Source organism: Salvelinus sp. IW2-2015, linkage group LG13, assembly GCF_002910315.2.
Source record: "Salvelinus sp. IW2-2015 linkage group LG13, ASM291031v2, whole genome shotgun sequence".
NCBI classification, from domain to species: Eukaryota; Metazoa; Chordata; class Actinopteri; order Salmoniformes; family Salmonidae; genus Salvelinus; species Salvelinus sp. IW2-2015.
The window spans coordinates 5,293,844-5,315,978 of record NC_036853.1 but is presented as its reverse complement, the minus strand read 5'-3'; the positions used below and the strand labels follow the sequence as shown (position 1 = coordinate 5,315,978).

Below are 22,135 nucleotides of genomic sequence, written 5' to 3'. Positions count from 1 at the left end.
GGCAGTCAAATTCAGATTTTTTTTTTCTCCACCAAATGTTTTCTTGACCAATCACATTAGATCTTTTAACACCAGATCTTTTTCAGAGCTAGTCTGATTGGTCAAAAGACACTCAGAACTGGTCCCTTAGATTTTAGCTATCACTTATAGCTACCATTTCATCAACATAGTTTTTTCTCTCTTAATAACTCATCTTCATTCAATAATAGAATCAAAGCATAATTTTGTGCATGTAGTTCAGATCAAATAATCAAGGTGGACAGACACTTGTAGGCATGACGTTGAACCAAAAACAAAGCCTGAGGGATCAACCTTGCCTACATTTCTCTATTCAATGTGCACTTATGGTCTACGGCCCTGTGTTTTCAGCTATCATCAGTGTTGTAAAGTACTTAAGTAAAAATAATTTAAAGTACTACTTACTGTAAGTTGTTTTTTTGGGTATCTGTACTTTACTATTTATATTTTTTAATACCTTTACTTCAATACATTCCTAAACAAAATAATCTACTTTTTACTCAATACATTTTCCCTGACACCCAAAAGTATTCGTTACATTTCGAATCCTTAGCAGGACAGGAAAATTGTCCAATTCACACACTTATCAAGAGAACATCCCTGGTCATCCCTACTGCATCTGATCTGGAGGACTCACTAAACACAAATGCTTTGTTTGTAAACGATGTCTGAGTGTTGGAGTGTGTCCGACTATCCGTAAATTAAAACAAGAAAATGGTGTCATCTGGTTTGCTTAATATAAGGAATTAGAAATTATTCATAATTTTACTTTTGATACTTAAGTATATTTAAACCCAAATACTTTTAGACTATTATTCAAGTAGTATTTTACTTGGTGACTTTCACTCGAGTCATTTTCTATTAGGGTATTTTTACTAAAGTATGATGTCTGGGTACTTTTTCCAACACTGCTATCATGTAACATGACCAAGATTTGAACCTTTATTTGAAGCCTTTTACAGAAATGAGAATTACACCAAAAATATAAACAACGGTCTGAGGATGCTGCTGCGCTCATTTACATAAAAAGAAAAGGGGACAGTTTAAAAAAAAGGTTACAATCCAGGTCATGTGACATGATTGCCCAAAACACAGGACCCTATGACATCATGACTTGGCATGTTAAGACCCTGCTTTAACCGATGAAATACTCAGCAGACAGGGCTATCAAGAACACATATCAAAACCATATTAGCCGTACCATTGGTAGACAATAAAACAAGTCCTTTACTAACATGACAGCARGCAACAAGGAAACATAGATCTTTATGATGATACAGGAACCCTTTGTGTTTAAAGGAAAATATTGATTTGAACATAAAAGATTAAGTGCTTTGAGTCATAAAATGACATTGAGAAAAGCTCTAAATGGACTGTAACCAAATAGTAAAGGGAGTTYGTATTTTTTCTACTCTTCATTGTAGTTATGAAGTATATTCTCAACTAGTATTTTATGTATAGAAACATACACAATATAAGTCATCATTGAACAATCAAAAAGGCACCCTGGCCTGTACTTAAAGAAAATCACAATGGCAAGGAGTGAAATCCAATAGAATTTCATATAAACATAAAATGTCTACCAAGTCATGTCTGTCTTTGAAAACATRCATGAAGTCAAATGTGATGCGCACACAACGTCATAATCTTCTATGGAGACATTACAGAGAATACAGCTACCACAACAAATCACTCTTCTCTTCTGCAAGAACATCTGATTATCCTGTGTGTTCATTCATTGTGATGCTCAACATTATAGGGACAAAGGCTATGGTCAGCACTGCAGAAGAGGAAGCAGACATGTTAGGATTTAGACGTGAGCTTCWGCATTATGTCCAAGGACAAAAAGTGGAAAGTAACATGTACACACACATACAAATCCATCAATGTAATTGATTACATCATCATCTCCCTGATATCGGAGTCATTAATTACAGAGCTGCTGATTTTATCATATCAAAATAATCTCTGGCCTGTTGTGCCACTGGACATCTAGTCTATTCAGGCTGATTAAACAGTCTGAAGACACACCTCTGTCTCTCATTATTTATTACAACCAATTAAATGTAGRCACAGAAAATAAATAACATTTTGCCTGACATGAACTACTCATTCCCCCTAAATAAATGATAAGCAGTCCAGTTAACGCCACAAAGTAGCTAATCCATACATACAGAGAAAGAGACCGACAAAAGAGAGAAAGAGCGAGTGTTTGAGCATTTCAGAAAGAGATTCTATTTTATTAACGATGAGACACCTCCATGGGGGCATAATCATGAGATGCTTGGCAGACATGGGACCAGAATCACATGAAGCAAATCATTACTAGAACCCTCTCTGCCTCTCACCAGAGCCTCCCAGGACCAATCCAGAGCTTAAAAGGACAAGCAGTTCAGGGGCAAAGAATGGATTTTTCTGCATCATTGTCCTGTTTTCTGCTAAGGGGGGCTTCCATGTCTCTAAGAACACACTCCAGTCTTCAACTTTCCCTCTTGTATCACAGGACATGACAGTAGTCTTCTGCCCCGTTTATCCCCACCTTGCCCTCCTCTCCATCCAGTGGAGTACCCCTGTCATCCAGATTAGTCCCAGAACTGATATTTGAACTCTGACCTAATGAACTCATGAGTGTCCCTTAGCAGTCCCTTAGAAGTTCAGAGCCATCTGTACATGTGGGCACTGCTTTGGCAGCCGCTTCTGAAAGACAGAAATAAAGACGGTCATTTTTACATAACATTATTCACCATTAGCTGATGGCATAACGTCAGCTGATCTTCCTGTAAATTGCATTGGTACTCTCTTTATAAAGCCATTATGCAAAACACAACCATCATTACATGAATAGAAAATGTATTTCTWCATCTCTCCTCTACAAAATAGAAATTATTGATTGAGGAACAATCTTCTGAGGAATGTGGCTAWTTGTCTTGATTGTTTTTGTACTGATCTGATTTTGATAAAATGTTGTCTCATGAATTGTATGCGCAGGGRTCCCTGTTTAAATAAAGGTAAAATAGAAAATAAAATAAAAACACTGGTTTCCATGGAAACCAGATTGACCTCCCCCAGTGAACCCTCCTCAAAAGGTCAAATGGGAGGGGGGGGCTTATATTTGTTCTGTTTCACATGTACAAGTGTGTGGTGTGAAATTTGTTTTTTTGCATATCCAACTCCCCGAGACACCCTTGGAGAGTTGGGTCATGGCTAGGGATCAACCATTATTGACAGCGACCCTGGAGCAATTAAATCAAATAAAATGGTATTTGTCACATGCGTCGAATACAACAGGTGTAGACCTTACAGTGAAACGCTTACTTACAAGCCCTTAACKAAAAATGCAGTTAAGAATAAAAAATWAAAAAAGAGATAAGAAAAACAAATAATTAAAGAGCAGCAGTAAATAACAATAGCGGGGCTATATACAGGAGGTACAGGTACAGAGTCAATGTCAATGTGCGGGGGCACCGGTGACGAGGTAATTGAGGTAATATGTACATGTAGGTAGAGTTATTAGTGACTACGCATAGATAATAACAGAGTAGCAGCAGCGGGGAGGGGGGGGCAATGAAAATAGTCTGGGTAGCCATTTGATTAGCTGTTCAGGAGTCTTATGGCTTGGGGGTAGAAGCTATTTAGGAGCCTCTTGGACCTGGACTTCGCGCTCCGGTACCGCRTGCCGTGCGGTAGCAGAGAGAACAGTCTATGACTAGAGTGGCTGGAGTCTTTGACAATCTTTAGGGCCTTCCTCTGACACTGCCTGGTATAGAGGTCCTGGATAACAGTAACCTTGGCCCTGGTGATGTACTGGGCCGTACGCACTACCCTCTGTAGTGCCTTGGGGTCGGAGGCCGCAAACAACGAACAACAACAAAATAGCATGGTTGGTTAAGAGCTGATAACACTGCAGCCCTACCCTCCTGCMCCAAATAMGGTTAAATGCCTTGCTCAAGGGCAGATCAAACGATAGTTTGAATCCCAGAGCCGACTAAGTGAACAATCAACCMTTCGGTTCCTGGCCCAACACAAACCGCTAGGCTACCTGCTGCCCTCGGCAAGACTACCTGCCCACCCCCATGACCCCTGACCTCTGTCCTTCCTCTCCTGGGTCTCCTCGGCGGCCGTCTTGTCAGCTCTGAAGAAGATCCGAGCGCTGCTCAAGGAGAAGTGAAGCAGTTCAAACTCCTATAGGAGACAACAGAGAGGGGGCATTACTGATTGATTGGTTGGATTGATTATTTCAGTGTCAACACACAAAGCTGCCAAGCTCATATTCCCCTCCGCTCTTTTTGCAGCAGTAGGTAGGATACCCATTCCCCATAATCACTGGCCCAGGATCAGATATTGTCAAACCCCCATGATGGTCAAGGCTAGGACTTGACGTTGAATAATCTKATTCTAGATCGGAGGTCAGTGGTCAGCCATGTACCTGCAGGTAGATGTCCAGTCTCTTCTGGGTGAGGTTCATTGTCTGCAGGAGCTTCTCATCCTGACTGGTGGCCTGGACATTCTGCTCCTTCACCACAGCACTCATCTCCTTCATGTACTTCTCCCTGACTGCCTGGAACCAGTGGAGGGAGTCAAACTCCAAGTACTGGGTACAGCTTAACGGATGTGGCCACACGCTGTAGCAGGAGAGTGGAGAGGAGAGAGGAGCTAGGAGGGAAGAGGGAGGTGGGTAGGTGTAGAAGGAGAGGAGCGGTAGGAGGGAGTAAAGGAGAAGGGAGGAAGGGAGGGGAGGATGGGAGAGGGAGGGTAGGAGAGGAGAGGGTAGGCTAGGAGAATGGGGGATGGGGAGGAGAGGGAGGGGTAGTAGGCAGAGGGTGGAGGAGGGTATGAGGAGGAAGGAAAAGAGCAGAGGAGAAGAGGGGAGAGGGAGGAGAGGGAGGGGTAGGAGGGAGAGGGTGGAGGAGGGTATGAGGGAGGAAGGGGAAAGAGCAGAGGAGAAGAGGAAGGGAGAGAGACGAGGTGAGAGTGAGATAACAACGATCAGTGAAAATCATCAACAGCTAATGTGAAAGTTTTATCCTATCCTACTACATACAGTGATCTGTGAAAGATCATACCACACTGACTCACCCATGGCAAAGCCATCGTCTGTGAAGGCTGCCCCTCCTTTGTTCTTCTTGTTGAGTTTCTCCTTGCAGCCGATGGAGTGCTCCACAAAATTCACCGTCTGAAGGAGAAAAGAAAAGGTTGTATAAGAGAAGGTATCTGCTGCTTCAGAACAGAAAGTTAGATGGACAGGGAGAGAGAATGAGAGATAAACAGATACACATAAAGGAGAGAAGGATATATTCCAAAAGAGAGGAGTTGACAAACTAAGAGAGAAGGATGGACAGACTGCTCAGAGATGGGTGAATGCCTGAAAGACAGAGAAGAAGTGCTCAGACATGAGTGGGTGAAAGAGATGAATAGAGAGAGATGCGTGAAAGGACACACCAGAGGAGGTACGATCATGTAGAAGTTTCTCAGGTGCATGTTCTTGATGCTGCGGAACTCGGGGGCGAAAACTCCCACCAGCATCTTGAAGTACTCTGTCCCCTCGGCAGAGTTACTGGTCAGATCCCCCAGCACAGAGTCCAGCAGGCTGAGAGGAAGACACATTCAGAAGAGATAAGAATACTTTAGCCCATAGAGAGCAATTGTTTTGGTTAAAGCTGTGTGAATTGAAATACATCATCAGGTGCACACAAGCATACCTGGCAGCTTTCTGGGTCTCCTCTGAAAGCCCCTCCTCCTTCACCAGCTCCTCAAAGTTCACTATATCCTCCAGGTCAGGGACAAACCTGTGAAAAACACAATACACAAGTGGGTTTATGGTTTATTACCATTTACTATTGAACTAGGTTACCCACAACCCCCTTTACAGTACTACATCTCCAAAAACAACATTACCCATAACCCTTACAGCACTAAATCTCCAAGCTTGGAACAAACCTGGGAAACACAGTGTAGAACATTCCATATCTTAAAGTGTTATAACGTACTATCAATGCCCTGTGTCTGGTACCTGATGGCGCTGCTGCAACAGTGGAGTCCTCCAGAGCGGATCATGCGAACGTAGCCCATGGCATTACCGATCTGGCTAATAAGCTGTCTAAACTGGTCCAGGTAACTCTGCCCGTCTGGGGTGATGCCAAGCTTCCTGATGCCACGGTTAAACTTCTCTGCCCTCTCAAACGGGTACTAGATCAAACATAACACAGACATACAGATATGGCAATACAGTCAGAGGACATGTCAGACCGGGAGCAACACTCCTGTTTGTTTTTCAAACCGGAGCCTTTTGTGACTAGTTCTTCTATTCCCTACAAGCTAAAGGGAAAGACCGGTCATAAATGTATGACTTCACAACAGGTTTTTCCACACAACTGAAGAGGTGAAGTGAGCCCCGTTACCTTCTGGTCTGACTGGTCTTTGGTCTCCCTGAAGAAGCGGATGTCTTTGATGAGTCTGGACTTTATGTGCTCGTCGTACATGAACTGACTGAAGATGTAGAACTTCTTCCTCAGGAACTGGTAGGTGAAGTTGACCGTGGTGTTCATGATGCCCGTGCCGTGGGTGCGGATGGAGTTGGCGATGTGGCGGATGTTGATGGTGTTTAGGTGCTTGTTGTTGCTTGTCTTCTCAATGAAGATCTGAGGGACAGACAGACGGGTGAGACAGACCGGTGAGACAGACAGAACAGGTAGYAGAGAGAGACAGATCTTACCTGGTTGTTGAGGTTGTAGAGATAGCGGGATACAAACACATGGATGTTCCTCATGATCTCCAACACGTCCAGTCCCTGGACAAAGCAAAAGGARACTTAGGCCAGGATTCAATCAAATAGCGCTGTGTCGACTATTCGCCATTGTTAGATTCTGGGTTAAACTTGGAACATTGTTATACTCAGCAGTGTAGTATCTGACGAGTGAAAGAGAGTGGTTTTTARATCAGAAGTTAATGGTTATCTGTAGGAGCCAGATGGCTTTGGAATGTGTTGGGTGGACGGGAGGAAGTCACAGGTTTGCTATAGAGGATACGGGTGGAGATCTTTGGATAAGGCATCAAGGGGGTTGAGGTCAGGTCAGATCCCCTTAAGGGAGAAACAATGGTTTATTACCCTATCACTTTGTCTTCCTGTCGAACCATAAAATATGTAAGGATTGGAGAGGAGAAGTGCCTAAATAGGAGGAATATACTTGTTTTGATGGAAACATGTTTTGTCTGAATGCAGCTGTATTGACCCTKTGGGAAGATTTAAACTTGGTTAAGCTTTCATAATGTCCGTTGAGTGTTTTAGAACCTAAAACCATTTAAAAGGTCATTTCCGATTGAGCCGACATAGCCTAGGTAGCTTTTACCATGAATACAGTCTCCGGCGAATGCGTTAAAAAGGTGCATAGCCGGAAAAGCCGCTCGGATTGAATCCTGGCCTCAGCAGACTTCATCGACTGACTGACACACACACACCGCACACACTACACACACACACACACACACACCTGTTCTAGGGTCTGGCTGGGTAGATGTGCCTCTGTCATCATGAGTCCGTAGCGCTGTGTTGCCAGGTTCCTCATCTCGCTGTAGGTGGCCCAGTCATGCAGAGCCACTGTGGTTAGGTTATAGAACGTCTTATCCAGGTAGTGAGTCACGTAGGCTGTGAGGACGACACACACACGGTGAGACATACTCTGAGACAAAGACACACAAATATGCATAGAATAGACTGAACACACATCTTGGTAAAGGACTTGCAAAACCCCGCACACACCACAGTGCTGTATCCCAGGGGCCCATCCAGTGCAGTGCGTAGCTACCTTTAATGTGTATGAAGCGGTTGAAGAAGCGGATGGGTTTGAGGTAGAAGAAGTGGGCCATGTCCTTCATGCCCACCTTGAAGGGGTTCCTGTCGTCCAGCTTCAGGTGTGTGTGGACAGACAGACGCAGGTCCTTCTCTATCTCTTTACACAGRTTGTCCAACAGATGCTGAGAGGAGAAAGGGATGAAGGGAGGGAGGTGGAGGGTGAGATTTATACAGGGAATAGATATACAGGACAAGTTTGGACACACCTACTCATTTAAGGGTATTTCTTTATTTTTTACTATTTTCTACATTGTATAATAATAGTGAAGACATCAAAACTATGAAATACCACATATGGAATCATTTAGTAACCAAACAATCAAAAAAAGTTAGACAAGTTAAACAAATCAAAATATATTTTATATTATTCAAAGAAGCCACACTTTGCCTTGATGACAGCTTTCCACCATCAAGCWARTATGATGAAACTGGCTCTCATGAGGACCGCCACAGGAAAGGAAAACCCAGAGTTACCTCTGCTGCAGAGGATACGTTCATTAGAATAACTYCACCTCAGATTGCAGCCCAAATAAATGCTTCACAYAGTTCAAGTAACAGGCACATATCAATATCAACATCAACTGTTCAGAGGAGACTGTGAATCAGGGCTTCATGGTCGAATTRCTGCAAAGAAAGCACTACTAAAGGACACCGATAAGAAGAAGAGACTTGCTTGGGCCAAGAAACACGACCAATGGACATTGGACCTTTGGAAATCTGTTCTTTGGTCTGATGAGTCCAAATTTGCGATTTTTGGTTCCAACTGCTGTGTCTTTGTGAGATGCAGAGTAGGTGAACGGATGATCTCCGCATGTGTGGTTCCCACCGTGAAGCATGGAGGAGGTGTGACGGTGTGGTGGTGCTTTGCTGGTGACAATGTCTGTGATTTATTTAGAATTCAAGGCACACTTAACCAGCATGGCTACCACAGCATTCTGCAGCGATACGCCATCCCATCTGGATTGCGCTTAGTGGGACTATCATTTGTTTTCAGCAGGATAATGACCCAAAACACACCTCCAGGCTGTGTAAGGGCAATTTGACCAAAGAGAGTGACTGAGTGCTCCACAATCACCCYASCTCAACCCAATTGAGATGGTTTGGGATGAGTTGGACCGCAGAGTGAAGGAAAAGCAGCCAACAAGTGCCCAGCATATATGAGCACTCCTTCAATACTGTTGGAAAAGCATTCCAGGTGACTACCTCATGAAGCTGGTTGAGAGAATGCCAAGAGTGTGCAAAGCTGTCATCAAGGCAAAGGGTGGCTACTTTGAAGAATCTCAAATATAAACTATATTTTGATTTGTTTAACACTTTTTTTGGTTTCTACATGATTCATGTGTTATTTCATAGTTTTGATGTCTTCACTATTATTCTACAATGCATAAAATAGTAAAAAGAAAGAAAGAAAAACAGGAATGAGTAGGTGTGTCCAAACTTTTGACTGGTACTGTATAATTAATTAATTAATATATATACAGTGGCAAGAGAAAGTATGTGATCCCTTTGGAATTACCTGGATTTCTGCATAAATTGGCCATAACATTTTATCTGATCTTCATCTAAGTCACAACAATAGGCAAACACAGTGTGCTTAAACTAATAAAACAAATTATTGTATTTTTCTTGTCTATATTGAATACATCATTTAAACATTCACAGTGCAGGTTGGAAAGACCCCCAGGCTAATGACTTCTCCAAAAGGTAATTGGTGTCAGTAGTCAACTAACCTGGAGGTCCAATCAATGAGACGAGATTGGAGATGTTGGCTAGAGCTGCCCTGCCCTATAAAAAAAACTAGCAAAATTGGAATTTGAGTTTGTCTGATGTGAACCATGCCTCGAACAAAAGAGATCTCAGAAGACCTAAGATGAAGAATTGTTGACTTGCAAAAAGCTGGAAAAGGTTACAAAAGTATCTCTAAAAGCCTTGATGTTCATCAGTCCATGGTAAGACATATTGTAATATAAATGGAGAAAGTTCAACACTGTTGCTACTCTCCCTAGGAGTGGCCGTCCTGCAAAGATGACAGCAAGAGCACAATGCTCAATGAGGTAAAGACGAATCCTAGTGTCAGCTAAAGACTTACAGAAATCTCTGGAAGATGGAAACATCTCTTTTGGCGAGTCTACGATATGTAGAACATTAAACAAGAATGGTGTTCATGGGAGGACACCACAGAAGAAGCCACTGATGTACAAAAAAAGGCACAGCACAGCACAGCACACCAACATCAAAACCTCATCCCAACTGTAAAGTATGGTGGAGGGAGCATCATGGTTTGGAGCTGCTTTGCTGCCTCAGGGCCTGGACAGCTTGCTATCATTGACGGAAAAATGAATTCTGAAGTTTATCAAGACATTTTGCAGGAGAATGTAAGGCTCTCTGTCGGTGAATTGAAGCAACCCGATTGAGATGCTGTGGCATGACCTCGAGAGCGGTTCACACCAGACATCCCAAGAATATTGCTGAACTGAAACAGTTTTGTAAAGAGGATCGGTCCCAACTCCTCCCCTAGACCAGTTGATCAAGTCTCTACTTGTAAATACAGAAACACGTCTTGATGAGGTTATCGCCAAAGAGGGTCAACCATTATTAAAATCAAGGGTTCAACATACTTCCACCCTGCACTGTGAATGTTTACACAGTGTGTTCAATAAACATCGAAAATATAATTGTTTTGTTATTAGATTTAGCACGTGTTTGTCTATTGTTGTGACTTAGATAGATCAGATCACATTTATGCAGAAATCCAGGTAATTCCAAAGGTTCACATACACAGTTGCAGACAAATTTGTGTGGTGTGTATGACAGTGGGGCAAAAAAGTATTTAGCCACCAACCTGTGCAAGTTCTCCACTTAAAAAGTAGAGAGAGGCCTGTAATTTTCATCATAGGTACACTTCAACTATGACAGACAAATAGAAAAAAATTCCAGAAAATCACATTGTAGGATTTTAAATTTATTTGCAAATTATGGTGGAAAATAAGTATTTTGGTCAATAACAAAAGTTCTCAATACTTTGTTATATTCCTTTTGGCAATGACATAGGTCAAACATTTCTGTAAGTCTTCACAAGTTTCACACACTGTTGCTGGTATTTTGGCCCATTCCTCCATGCAAATCTCCTCTTAGAGCAGTGATGTTTTGGGCTGTTGCTGGGCAACACGACTTTCAACTCCCCCAAGATTTTCTATGGTGAGATCTGAGGACTGCTAGGCACTCCAGGACCTTAAATGCTCTTAAGCACTCCTTCGTTGCACCGGGCGACTGTGTGGGATCATGTGTCATCTGAAAACCAAGCCACGTTTACTTCATTGCCCTTGCTGATGGAAGGAGTTTCACTCAAAACCTCACGATACATGGCCCATTCATTCTTTCCTTTACACGGATTCGTCTCTGTGTCCTTTGCAGAAAAACAGCCCCAAAGCATGTGTTCCACCCCATGCTTCACAGTAGTATGGTGTTCTTTGATGCAACCAGCATTCTTTGTCCTCCAAAACACGCGAGTTGTTTTTACCAAAAGTTCGTATTTGGTTTCATCTGACATTTCCCAATCTTCTTCTGGATCATCCAAATGCTCTCTAGCAACTTCAGACGGCCTGGACATGTACTGGCTTAAGCAGGGGACACGTCTGGCATTGCAGGATTTGAGTCCCTGCGGCGTGTTGTTACTGATGGTAGGCTTTGTTGGTCCCAGCTCTCTGCAGGTCATTCACTAGGTCCCCCGTGTGGTTCTGGGATTTTTGCACACGTTCTTGTGATCATTTTGACCCACGGGGTGAGATCTTTGCGTGGACCCAATCGAGAGATTATCAGTGGTCTTATCAGTCTTCATTTCCTCATAATTGCTCCACAGTTGATTTCTTCAAACAAGCTGCTTACCTATTGCAGATTCGTTTCCCAGCCTGGTGCAGGTCTACAATTTTGTTTCTGGTGTCCTTTGACAGCTCTTTGTCTTGGCCATAGTGGAGTTTGGAGTGTGACTGTTTGAGGTTGTGGACAGGTGTCTTTTATACTGATAACAAGTTCAACAGGTGCCATTAATACAGGTAACGAGTGGAGGACAGGGCCTCTTAAAGGAGAAGTTACAGGTCTGTGGACCAAAATCTTGCTTGTTTGTAGGTGACCAAATACTTATTTTCCACCATAATTTGCAAATAAATTAATTAGAAATCCTACAATGTGATTTTCTGGATTTTTTTTCCTCATTTCGTCTGTCATAGTTGAAGTGTACCTATGATGAAAATTACAGGCCTCTCTCATCTTTTTAAGTGGGAGAACTTGCACAATTGGTGGCTGACTAAATACTTTTTTGCCCCACTGTATATATATWTWTTTTTAAAGCTACCCTAAGCAACCCCATCTCACCTCTCCTCTCAGCTGCTTCTCCCTCCCTCTTCCCTCCTCACCTCATTGAACACCTCCATGATCTCTGTGTCGTAGCTCTCCAGTAGCTGGTCACATGACTCCATGTGTTTGGCGTGAAGCATGGTGGGTACGCTGTCCCTCAGGGCGCTGAACATGTACTGCACGAGCCAATCATAAACAGTCACGGGTAGGAGTGACAGCAGGACCGGTGAAACATATCCAACGACCAGGACAAGGGACAGCCAAGGGGACCAATCAATGCATCAAAAGCGACAACAGGAACCAATGAGAAGCAGAACAGCGAGCTACATATTGGTAGAGAAGTGCTGGCAGTTGATCATGTTTATGGATAGTATGTTATGAAAGTGAGAGTAAGGATATCGCTTGAAGCTGAGAGAATAGAGGTGTGTTCAGTGCTTACATGTATCCGTGCAGCATCTACAGCGTGGTCATACACATCATCCAGATATATGGGAAATACAGCTCTGTGCCAGTACAGGAAACTACAGTCACACTGGACCTTCACCCTGATCAGAGAACAGTGATATATTACATACCGGTACATTACATTCATATACTTACATTTATCAAAAAATGTAGGTTTCAGGTGTTTTTCCTGGGTTTTTAGTTTGCTTAAATAGAACTGAAGACTTGTGTTAGGTCCTATAGCTAATGCCTAGGCTTTACCGGGCAGTGTGTTCCCCTCACCTCTCCTTGAGCTCACTGATCAGGTCCAGCTTCTTTAGCACCAACTGCAGCGGGAGCAGCTCCTCGTCTTTGAAGGTTTTCTTGAAGAATTTGTAGGAAGTTACCATCGCAACATAACCTTCAGTTCACGTAAATATTTTCACCAAATTCCCAGTTGAACGATTCCTGGATTTTCTGCTTATTCCCTCCTGATTCTAGGAATATTCCAACTGGGATTCTTGGAAAACCTGGAAAATTACCAGAATTTTGCAACCCTAGGCAGAAGAAACTTGAATAATGGTCATACCATCTGTGTTCCCACACTGAGGGCCAGGGAGACCACTAGGCGGCGCTCTTTAGTGCTGGGCCCATTGAGAGCGTTCTCTGCCATCACCAGAGAGGACAGCACATCCAGACGCTGCTCGCTGTACTTCTTGTCAGAGATCACCCTTTTCTACGGAAAGAAACATATTCAAACTGATGGGAGAAATTATAGAAATGTGTTTCTTTGTCAGATGTGAATATGAGGTGTATAAATGTTGCATTTCTGTAATCCCCTGGGTGTAAATTGAATTTCCCTACACAAAAAAGATACTGAATTGAGATGAGAGTAGTGTTACCTTAGCGGTGCCAATGGAGTTCAGGGCCTGGGACTGCAGGTGCTGGGTTATGTGGGAGACAGAGTCAGCCACCACCATGGACCGCCTGTGGAACGTGTGCTCCACTGCCTGACCAGGGAGGAAGTGACATCACACCTCTTTAAACAGCTGTGTTTGATACATTCACAATGTTTTATCTACAATTATTTATCATAATGCACAACAAATTAGCACACACACCTTGAGCAGCTCGACCAGTCTGCAGAGGGCTTTGACAGAGGCCTTGGTCATGGGTCTCTGCATGGACATGTACAGGTTCATGGTAGTCTTAATGATGGTGCCGATACTGTAGGCATACAGGATACCCTGCAGGGGAGACATGGAAAATAATATATGACATAAAATCATCCCCCTGGTACGTTTGAGCAGTTTCTGAAAGGTTAGTTAATAAAGTCAGTCCACACCTGCACAAAGACGTTACACCTGCTACTGAGGTCCTCTGACAGCTTGTCGTTGCGCTGCTCCTTCGACGAGATGGCCTCCATTTTCATCATCCAGGATGTCACAAACACATAGTAAGACTGAACATCCCTGACAGGGAGAGATAAATCATACATGTACGTTACCAGTTAAAAGTAACTAATTCAAGGGTTTTTCTTTATTTTACTATTTTCTACATTGTAGAATAAAAGTGAAAACATCAAAACTATGAAATAACACATATGGAATTAGGAAGTAACCAATTTTTTTTTTTATATATATAAAATAAAACGTGTTCAACAAATCAAAATATATTTCATATTTTTGATTCTTCAAAGAAGCCACCCTTTGCCTTGACAGCTTTGCACACTCTTGGCATTCTCTCAACCAGCTTCATGAGGTAGTCACCTCGAATGCTTTTCCAACAGTCTTGAAGTAGTTCCCACATATGCTGAGCACTTGTTGGCTGCTTTTCCTTCACTCTGCGGTCCAACTCATCCCAAACCATCTCAATTGGGTTGAGGTCGGGTGATTGTGGAGGCCAGGTCATCTGATGCAGCTCTCCATCACTCTCCTTCTTGTTCAAATAGCCCTTACACAGTCTGGAGGTTTGTGTTGGGTCATTGTCCTGTAGAAAAACAAATGATCGTCCCACTAAGCGCAAACCAGATGGGATGGCGTATTACTGCAGAATGCTGTGGTAGCCATGCTGGTTAAGTGTGCCTTCAATTCTAAATAAATCACAGACACTCACCAGCAAAGCACCCCAAGACCATCACACCTCCTCCTCCATGCTTCACGGTGGGAACCACACATGCAGAGATCATCCATTCACCTACTCTGCGTCTCACAAAGACACGGCGTTTGGAACCAAAAATCTAAAATTTGGACTCATCAGACCAAAGGACAGATTTCCTGCGATCTAATGTCCATTGCTCGTGTTTCTTAGCCCAAGCAAGTCTATTCTTATCATTTGTGTCCTTTAGAAGTGGTTTCTTTGCAGTAATTCGACCATGAAGCCCTGATTCACACGGTCTCCTCTGAACAGTTGATGTTGATATTGATATGTGTCTGTTACTTGAACTCTGTGAAGCATTATTTGGGCTGCAATCTGATGTGCAGTTAATTTCCGATTTCTGAGGCTGGTAACTCTAATGAACTTGTCCTCTGCAGCAAATCAAACTTTATTTGTCACGTGCGCTGAACACAACAAGTGTAGACCTTACCGTGAAATGCTTACTTACAAGCCCTTAACCAACAGTACAGTTCAAGAAAGAAGGTAACTCAAGCACAGGTAACTCTGGGACTTCCTTTTCTGTGGCGCTCCTCATGAGAGCCAGTTTCATCATAGGGCTTGATGGTTTTTGCGACTGCACTTGAAGAAACTTTCAAAGTTCTTGAAATTTTCCGGATTGACTGACCTTCATGTCTTTAAGTAATGATGGACTGTCATTTCTCTTTGCTTATTTGAGCAGTTCTTGCCATGGACTTGGTCTTTTACCAAATAGGACTATCTTCTGTATACCACCCCTACCTTGTCACAACACAACTGATTGGCTCAAATGCATTAAGGAAAGAAATTCCACAAATGTACTTTTAACAAGGCACACCTGTTAATTGAAATGCATTACAGGTGACTACCTCATGAAGCTGGATGAGAGAATGCCAAGAGTGTGCAAAGCTGTCATCAAGGAWAAGGGTGGCTACTTTGAAGAATTTCACATATAAAAAAAGATTTCGATTTGTTTAAAACTTTTTTTGGTTACTACATGATTCCGTATGTGTTACTTCATAGTTTTGATGTCTTCACTATTATTCCACGATGTAGAAATTAGACAAAATAAAGAAAACCCTGGAATGAGTAGGTGTGTTTAAACTTTTGACTGGTACTGTATATGTTAACTCAGAAGACACAGGAAACAAACTATGACTCCCCTCATGCTCAACTGTAATCCAGGGGTTAAAGCAAAACAAATCGTGTAAATGTGATGGATTGACTGATGGACCTACTTGGTGAGAGTCTGTGCTCTCTGCTGCAGATATGCGTCTCTCTGTGCTCTAACGCTCTGAACACTTTTCTTGTCCATAAGCTTGGCTGCTGCCGGGACCTTGGCCATGAGGAAGGTGTCAGGGAACCAGATGATGTTAGACGTCAGAGTCACTGCAGGCACCTGGGGGGAGAGGAGAAGGGAGAGGYATGGAGAAGGGAGAGAGGAGGAGAAGGGAAAGAGGAGGAGAAGGGAAAGAGGAGGAGAAGGGAGAGAGGGAGAGGATGAGAAGGGAGAGAGAGGGGGAGGATGAGAAATGAAAGAGGGAGAGGATGAGAAATGAAAGAGAGGGAGAGGATGAGAAGGGAGCGAGAGGGAGAGAAGGGAGCGAGAGGGAGAGAAGGGAGCGAGAGAAGGGAGCGAGAGAAGGGAGCGAGAGGGAGAGAAGGGAGCGAGAGAAGGGAGCGAGAGAAGGGAGCGAGAGGATGAGAAGGGAGAGAGAAAAGATGTGAGAGGGAGATAAAGGGGAGAGGATTGAGAAGGGATAAACCACCGCACTCCCACAACATAAATATACTAAACAAAAATAAAACACAACATGCAACAATTTCAAAGGTTTTACTGAGTTACAGTTCATATAAGGAAATCAGTTAATAGAAGTAAATTCATTAGGCCCTAGTCTATGGATTTCACATGACTGTGAATACAGATATGGATCAGAAAACCAGTCCAGGCTGTTGATTGTGGCCTGTGGAATGTTGTCCCACTCCTCTTCAATGGCTGTGCGAAGTTGCTGGATATTGGCGGGAACTGGAACACTCTGTCGTACATGTCGATCCAGAGCATCCCAAGCATGGTCAATGGGTAACATGTCTGGTGAGTATGCAGGCCATGGAAGAACTGGGACATTTTCAGCTTCCAGGAATTATGTAAAGATCCTTGCGACATGGGGCTGTGCATTATCATGCTGAAACATAAGGTGATAGCGGCGGATGACTGGCACAACAATGGGCCTCAGGATCTCGACACGGTATATCTATGCATTCAAATGGCCCCAGATAAAATGCAATTGTGTTCGTTGTCCGTAGCTTATGCCTGCCCATACCATAACCCCACCGACTCCATGGGGCACTCTGTTCACAACGTTGACATCAGGAAACCGCTCGCCCACACGACTCCGTACACACTGTCTGCCATCTGTGAAGATGCACACTTCTCCAGTGTGCCAGTGGCCATCAAAGGTGAGCATTTGCCCACTGAACGTTACGACGCCGAACTGTAGTCAGGTCAAGACTCTGGTGAGGACAACGAGCATGCAGATGAGCTTCCCTGAGACGTTTTCTGTGCAGAAATTCTTCGGATGTGCAAACCCACAGTTCAGCTGTCTGGGTGGCTCGACCAACCCGCAGGCGAAGAAGCCGGATGTGGAGGTCCTGGGCTGGRGTAGTTTCACAGTCTGCAGTTGTGAATGTAATGTAAATGTAACCTTTATTTAACAAGACAAGTCAGTTAACAACAAATTATTATTTACAATGATGGCCTACCAGGGAACGGTGGGTTAACTGCCTTGTTCAGGGGCAGAACGACAGATTTTACCATGTCAGTTCGGGGAATCGATCCAGCAACCTTTCGGTTCCTGGCCCAACGCTCTAACCACTAGGCTACCTGCCGCGACATTCCTGCAGTCAGCATACCAATTACACACTCCCTCAAAACTTGAGACATTTGTGGCAAAATGTCAAATTGGCTTTTTATTGTGCCCAGCACAAGGTGCACCTGTATAACAATCAAGCTGTTTAATCAGCTTCTTGATATGCCACACCGGCCAGGTGGATAGATTATCTTGGCAAAAGAGAAATGCTCACCAACAGGGATGTAAACAAATTTGTGCAGAATAATTTGAGAGAAATAAGCTTTTTGTGCATATGGAACAGTGCGTATGGAACATTTCTAGGATATTTTACATCAGCTCATGAAACATGGGACCAACACTTTAAATGTTGCATTTATATTTTAGTTCAGTGTAGAAAGAGGGGGAATCTAATCGCAACTACTATGATGGGTTGCTAATATGTCTATTGCGTTTATATTTTTGTTCAATGTATGTTCACACACAAATACAACTACAGAACCTGAAGTCAAACACACACCTTTTTGCAGATGTCTAGCAGGGCTTTGTAGAGCTTCTTGTCGACAGTTCTGAAGATGTGAAAGTGAAGAACGTAAAGTCCACAGACCCCAGCATACTTATCCCTCTGGTCTATCTCTGAGGGCTCACCTAAAACAGACCCCAGATACACAAACTAACTAAATATACACATCAGATTTCAAGCTTCATTTTCTGTCCAGTAAACAACGCTGAAATGTGTTGGACCAAAGAGACTGACCGATCTTTGACTCCACGTTGGTGAATATGGTGCGGATGTTGAGGGCAAACTCTTCAGCGAAGGCACTGTTTTTAGAGACTGACACTCCCTCTCCTGGGTCGTCAAACCTCTGCTCCACACACGCCTGGCCAACACACACAGACAGATGGGTGAGTTCAGGAGTAGTAGTAGTACCCCCTTTCAGCAAGGTGTTCAGAAACAAAATCTGAAACCTTCATGCATATTCAAAGTAAATTTTATTTGTCACATGCACCGAATACAACCGGTGTAGACCTTACAGTGAAATGCGTACTTACAAGCCCTTAACCAACAATGCAGTTTAAAGAAAAATAGGTATTAAGTAAAAATAGCAGTAGCGAGGCTATATACAAGGGGTACCGGTACAGAGTCAATGTGCGGGGGCACAGGTTAGTCAAGGTAATATGTACATGTAGGCATATTGAATGAGACCCAAGTCACCTTTACCAGGAAGTGATGTCACCAACATGAAACCACTGAAGGGCGTACCCACCTGGAATATCATGCCGTCCAGCAGCTGTCCCTCTAGCTTCAAAAGCAGCTTCTCAAACGGCTTCAGCTTCTCCTCTGGGATGGCAAACTTCCCAGGGTTATGATGCACTGACTTCAGTAACCTAGGAAGGAAGAGAGACTAAATAAATATATCTCCTTTATCTTTCTGTATATCATCATGCATCTGTGTGTTTGTACCTCTTGTACATCTTCCAGTGGTCTTTCAGGGTGCCGTGATTCTCCATGATCTCATCCAGAGTGAGCAGAACCACCAACAGCTCCCCCAGGTGCTCATACACTGTCTGAAAATGAACTCCGGACGACTCAATGATTTTTGTGACTCCCCTGAAAGATCAATAACAGTAAAAAATAAAGCTCCAGTAAATGTGTGTGTCTGCATGGGGGTGCATGTGTGTGTGTGTGTGTGTCTGCATGGGTGAGTGTGTGAGTGTCTGCATGGGTAAGTGTGTATGTGCGCGTGTGTCTGTATGGGGGTGCATATGTGCTTGTCCAGTGGCTGGCCAGCGCACACATGATATTTGGTTCTGGGTGCCAAGATGAGTCCATGTCTTACTTGTTGCTGTTGTAGAGCGCCGCCAGCTGATGGACAACGTTGACCACCACCTCAAAGCACCGCGACACAAAACAGGACAGCTCCTACAGCGGAGAATGAGGAAAAGAAATGGAGAGATAAAGGGAGGGACATTCCTAGAACTACAATAAGTCTCCCCTGGGTAATTCCTCAGTTTTACTCTCTCACTACTGACCTGAAAGAAGGAGATGAACCGGCCCATCTGAACCTGTGACTCTCCTTCAACCACACAGCTGTCTGACACTGGAACACACACACACAGTTAGATAGACAAAAAATAACAATAATTCAATAAAGCTACATAGATCACAGATGATTACCTCCTTCACCATAGTACAGCAAGCCGTTGTAAAACTTGATTTCCCCCTACAGAGGGAGACAAAGGCATATACAATACAGTAAGTTGTATACATCAAAAACTGTTGCAATGACTCGCTGCCATTCCTGAAATAGTTACATGTGCAAACAACACACACAGTGTGKAATTAAAGTTGAACAAGACCTTTTATCAATGAAGAAACATCAAGCTTACCTCATACTTCAGCTTTTTAACCTCACTGCAGAGGGCTGCATACACTGTAATGACTTTGTTCAGAACCTGTGGAGAGCAAAGACCAAAGGAATATCAACTGCACACTTGTACATTTGAGTTGCAATCTTAGACCCGTTCCCTTCTTAGTAAAATTGCAAGACTTCATTATGATCTCTTGGATCACAGCCAGCAAATTCATAGCATTGTGCTGCTAGGGATTTACAATACTCCCCTAACAAAATAACATACATGAAACAAATATATTTCTGGCTTAATTAACTATTATTACAGTTTCATAATTCAAATGTCTGAGGAAGGTTTATCTTGGCTTCATTTACCTTGTTGTCAGTTTTAATCAGTTCCAACAACGAGGACTGTTCATATGGGAGAAGCTGAAAGAGGAAGAGGATCGAAAAATTGTTTTGTTTCATGTCCCCATAGAATCCACATAGAAGAATGGAGAATGGACAGTCCAATCAAAATCCATGCTCTATGATTTATCGATAGAGCTGTCTGTTCTATTCATTCTATTATGGAGATCACCATCACTGAAGGTCACTTAATTCTCAGTCAACATGATCCCCAAGTCATGACACTGACTGCAGCCAAAACACGAGCACTGGAAAACTGGCCCAGATTCAGTTCCAGCAGGACAATGTCTCTGGAAAGTTAACCTGAGTGAATGTCAGGATGAGAGAGGGAGAGATACCTTCAGGGCTATGGGGTCCAGGGTGAAGTCCCACACGTCTCCTATGGAGTCGTCGAGAGCGTCCTCAATGCCTTTCAGCTGAGAGGTGTACTCCTCCAGAAACTTCCCATAGTTCTTCTGCTGCACCTCCGTATGGATCTCTGGAGGGACAAACAGACAATACATGATCATTAGCAGCACAGCAATGTAAATCCGGAAGAAAGAGGATACACGTTTGGATGCATTAGCTTTTAAGTTACAGCACTACTGTGATGCCTGTACTGTAGCCTCCTGTCAATCATATGAATGAATTCCTAGCTGATGCGGAGTTGAGAGTTATGTGTCTAAGTTAGCTAGCTACGTGGCTAACAGAATTGGTCGTTATTGCTTTTTTAATGGGTCAAACGTGCACTGTATCTTTCCTGAAAATCTAGCTGTGTGAGGCAATGGTTACCTAGATAATGAATTCAACATGACAGCCATGACGGCCTGTTGCTGGCCAGTATTGTGCAACAACAACACTAGGATTAACAAGACGTTTAAACCAACCATCGCAAAATATAATAAATTAGCTAGCTAACTTCTGACATTTGACAGGCGCTTTAACATTATCGTCTGGTAAGAAAAAAAAKAAACATTGCGGCTCAGGCAAAGCGAAGCTGGGCCAGACAACTTGCTAACGTAGATCACTAGCCACTCAAGCTAATTTGCCTGGCTTCAAGCCCATGAGAATTTCACCGGCAAGCAAATCATACTTTTCTATCCGGATAGTTAAAAAGCTAACTAAAAGTTACTTACTCGTAGACCCATCATCAAATCGATCGAATTCCCAGTCAGGAGAAATCGCTTCCACCGCCATCGCAGTGCGATTGCTCCACTGATGTTAGCGGTAACCGTTGGAGAAAGTGAACGTGAATCCCATGATTTGCCCCATGACTTCAGGGTGTTTATGGGTAATGTAGTTTTTACAAAATACTGTACAGGCGCAGAGTTTCTAAACCTGTACTGTCTTTGGTACAGGTGTGTTGGGGATACTACTCAAATTGATATACACTGTGGTTTATCATGGGCAATTACATATCCATACAACAATGAGAAATATGTTTTTTCCCCCTAAATGTATATAGCCTATTTTATTGTGTCACGATCATACTTATTATTTAACACAATGGTATGAGAATATTAGGCCTACCAAAGATCCGTAGCCCCGGAGCGGTGGATGGGTAAAATCACTGGGGAAGCCAAGCCAAGTCAGTGAAAAAGCCATACTACAACCTATGTTGTGATATTTGCGTTGTTTGCTCTATAACCCATTTGTTCATACTCCACGTGATATACAATAAGGCTGTGACAACAAAAAGGCAGGTGTCTACTAAGCTATATGGAATTGTTTTAACAAGGTCATACCAAGGATCATTTAGCTATTTAATCATT

At 43.1% G+C, this 22,135-nt stretch overlaps 1 protein-coding gene across 1 annotated transcript; it reads right to left on the bottom strand.

Moving 5' to 3' along the window:
- Positions 1-946: 946 nt before the first annotated feature.
- On the bottom strand, positions 947-21,617 carry washc4 (WASH complex subunit 4). The gene is made up of 30 exons (XM_070446088.1): positions 21,500-21,617; positions 20,723-20,862; positions 20,352-20,405; positions 20,014-20,079; positions 19,802-19,847; positions 19,657-19,724; positions 19,464-19,546; positions 19,088-19,234; positions 18,891-19,011; positions 18,380-18,503; positions 18,143-18,270; positions 16,015-16,175; positions 13,989-14,115; positions 13,765-13,890; positions 13,546-13,653; positions 13,233-13,379; positions 12,947-13,026; positions 12,660-12,765; positions 12,280-12,396; positions 7,821-7,989; positions 7,506-7,660; positions 6,731-6,805; positions 6,417-6,656; positions 6,029-6,204; positions 5,718-5,804; positions 5,458-5,605; positions 5,085-5,191; positions 4,445-4,619; positions 4,104-4,200; positions 947-2,715 (listed from the first exon to the last, which is right to left on the bottom strand). The coding sequence occupies exons 1-30, from the start codon at positions 21,558-21,560 to the stop codon at positions 2,654-2,656; spliced, it is 3,501 nt and encodes a 1,166-aa protein (XP_070302189.1). The 5' UTR covers positions 21,561-21,617; the 3' UTR covers positions 947-2,653.
- Between the last annotated feature and the right edge of the window lie 518 nt (positions 21,618-22,135).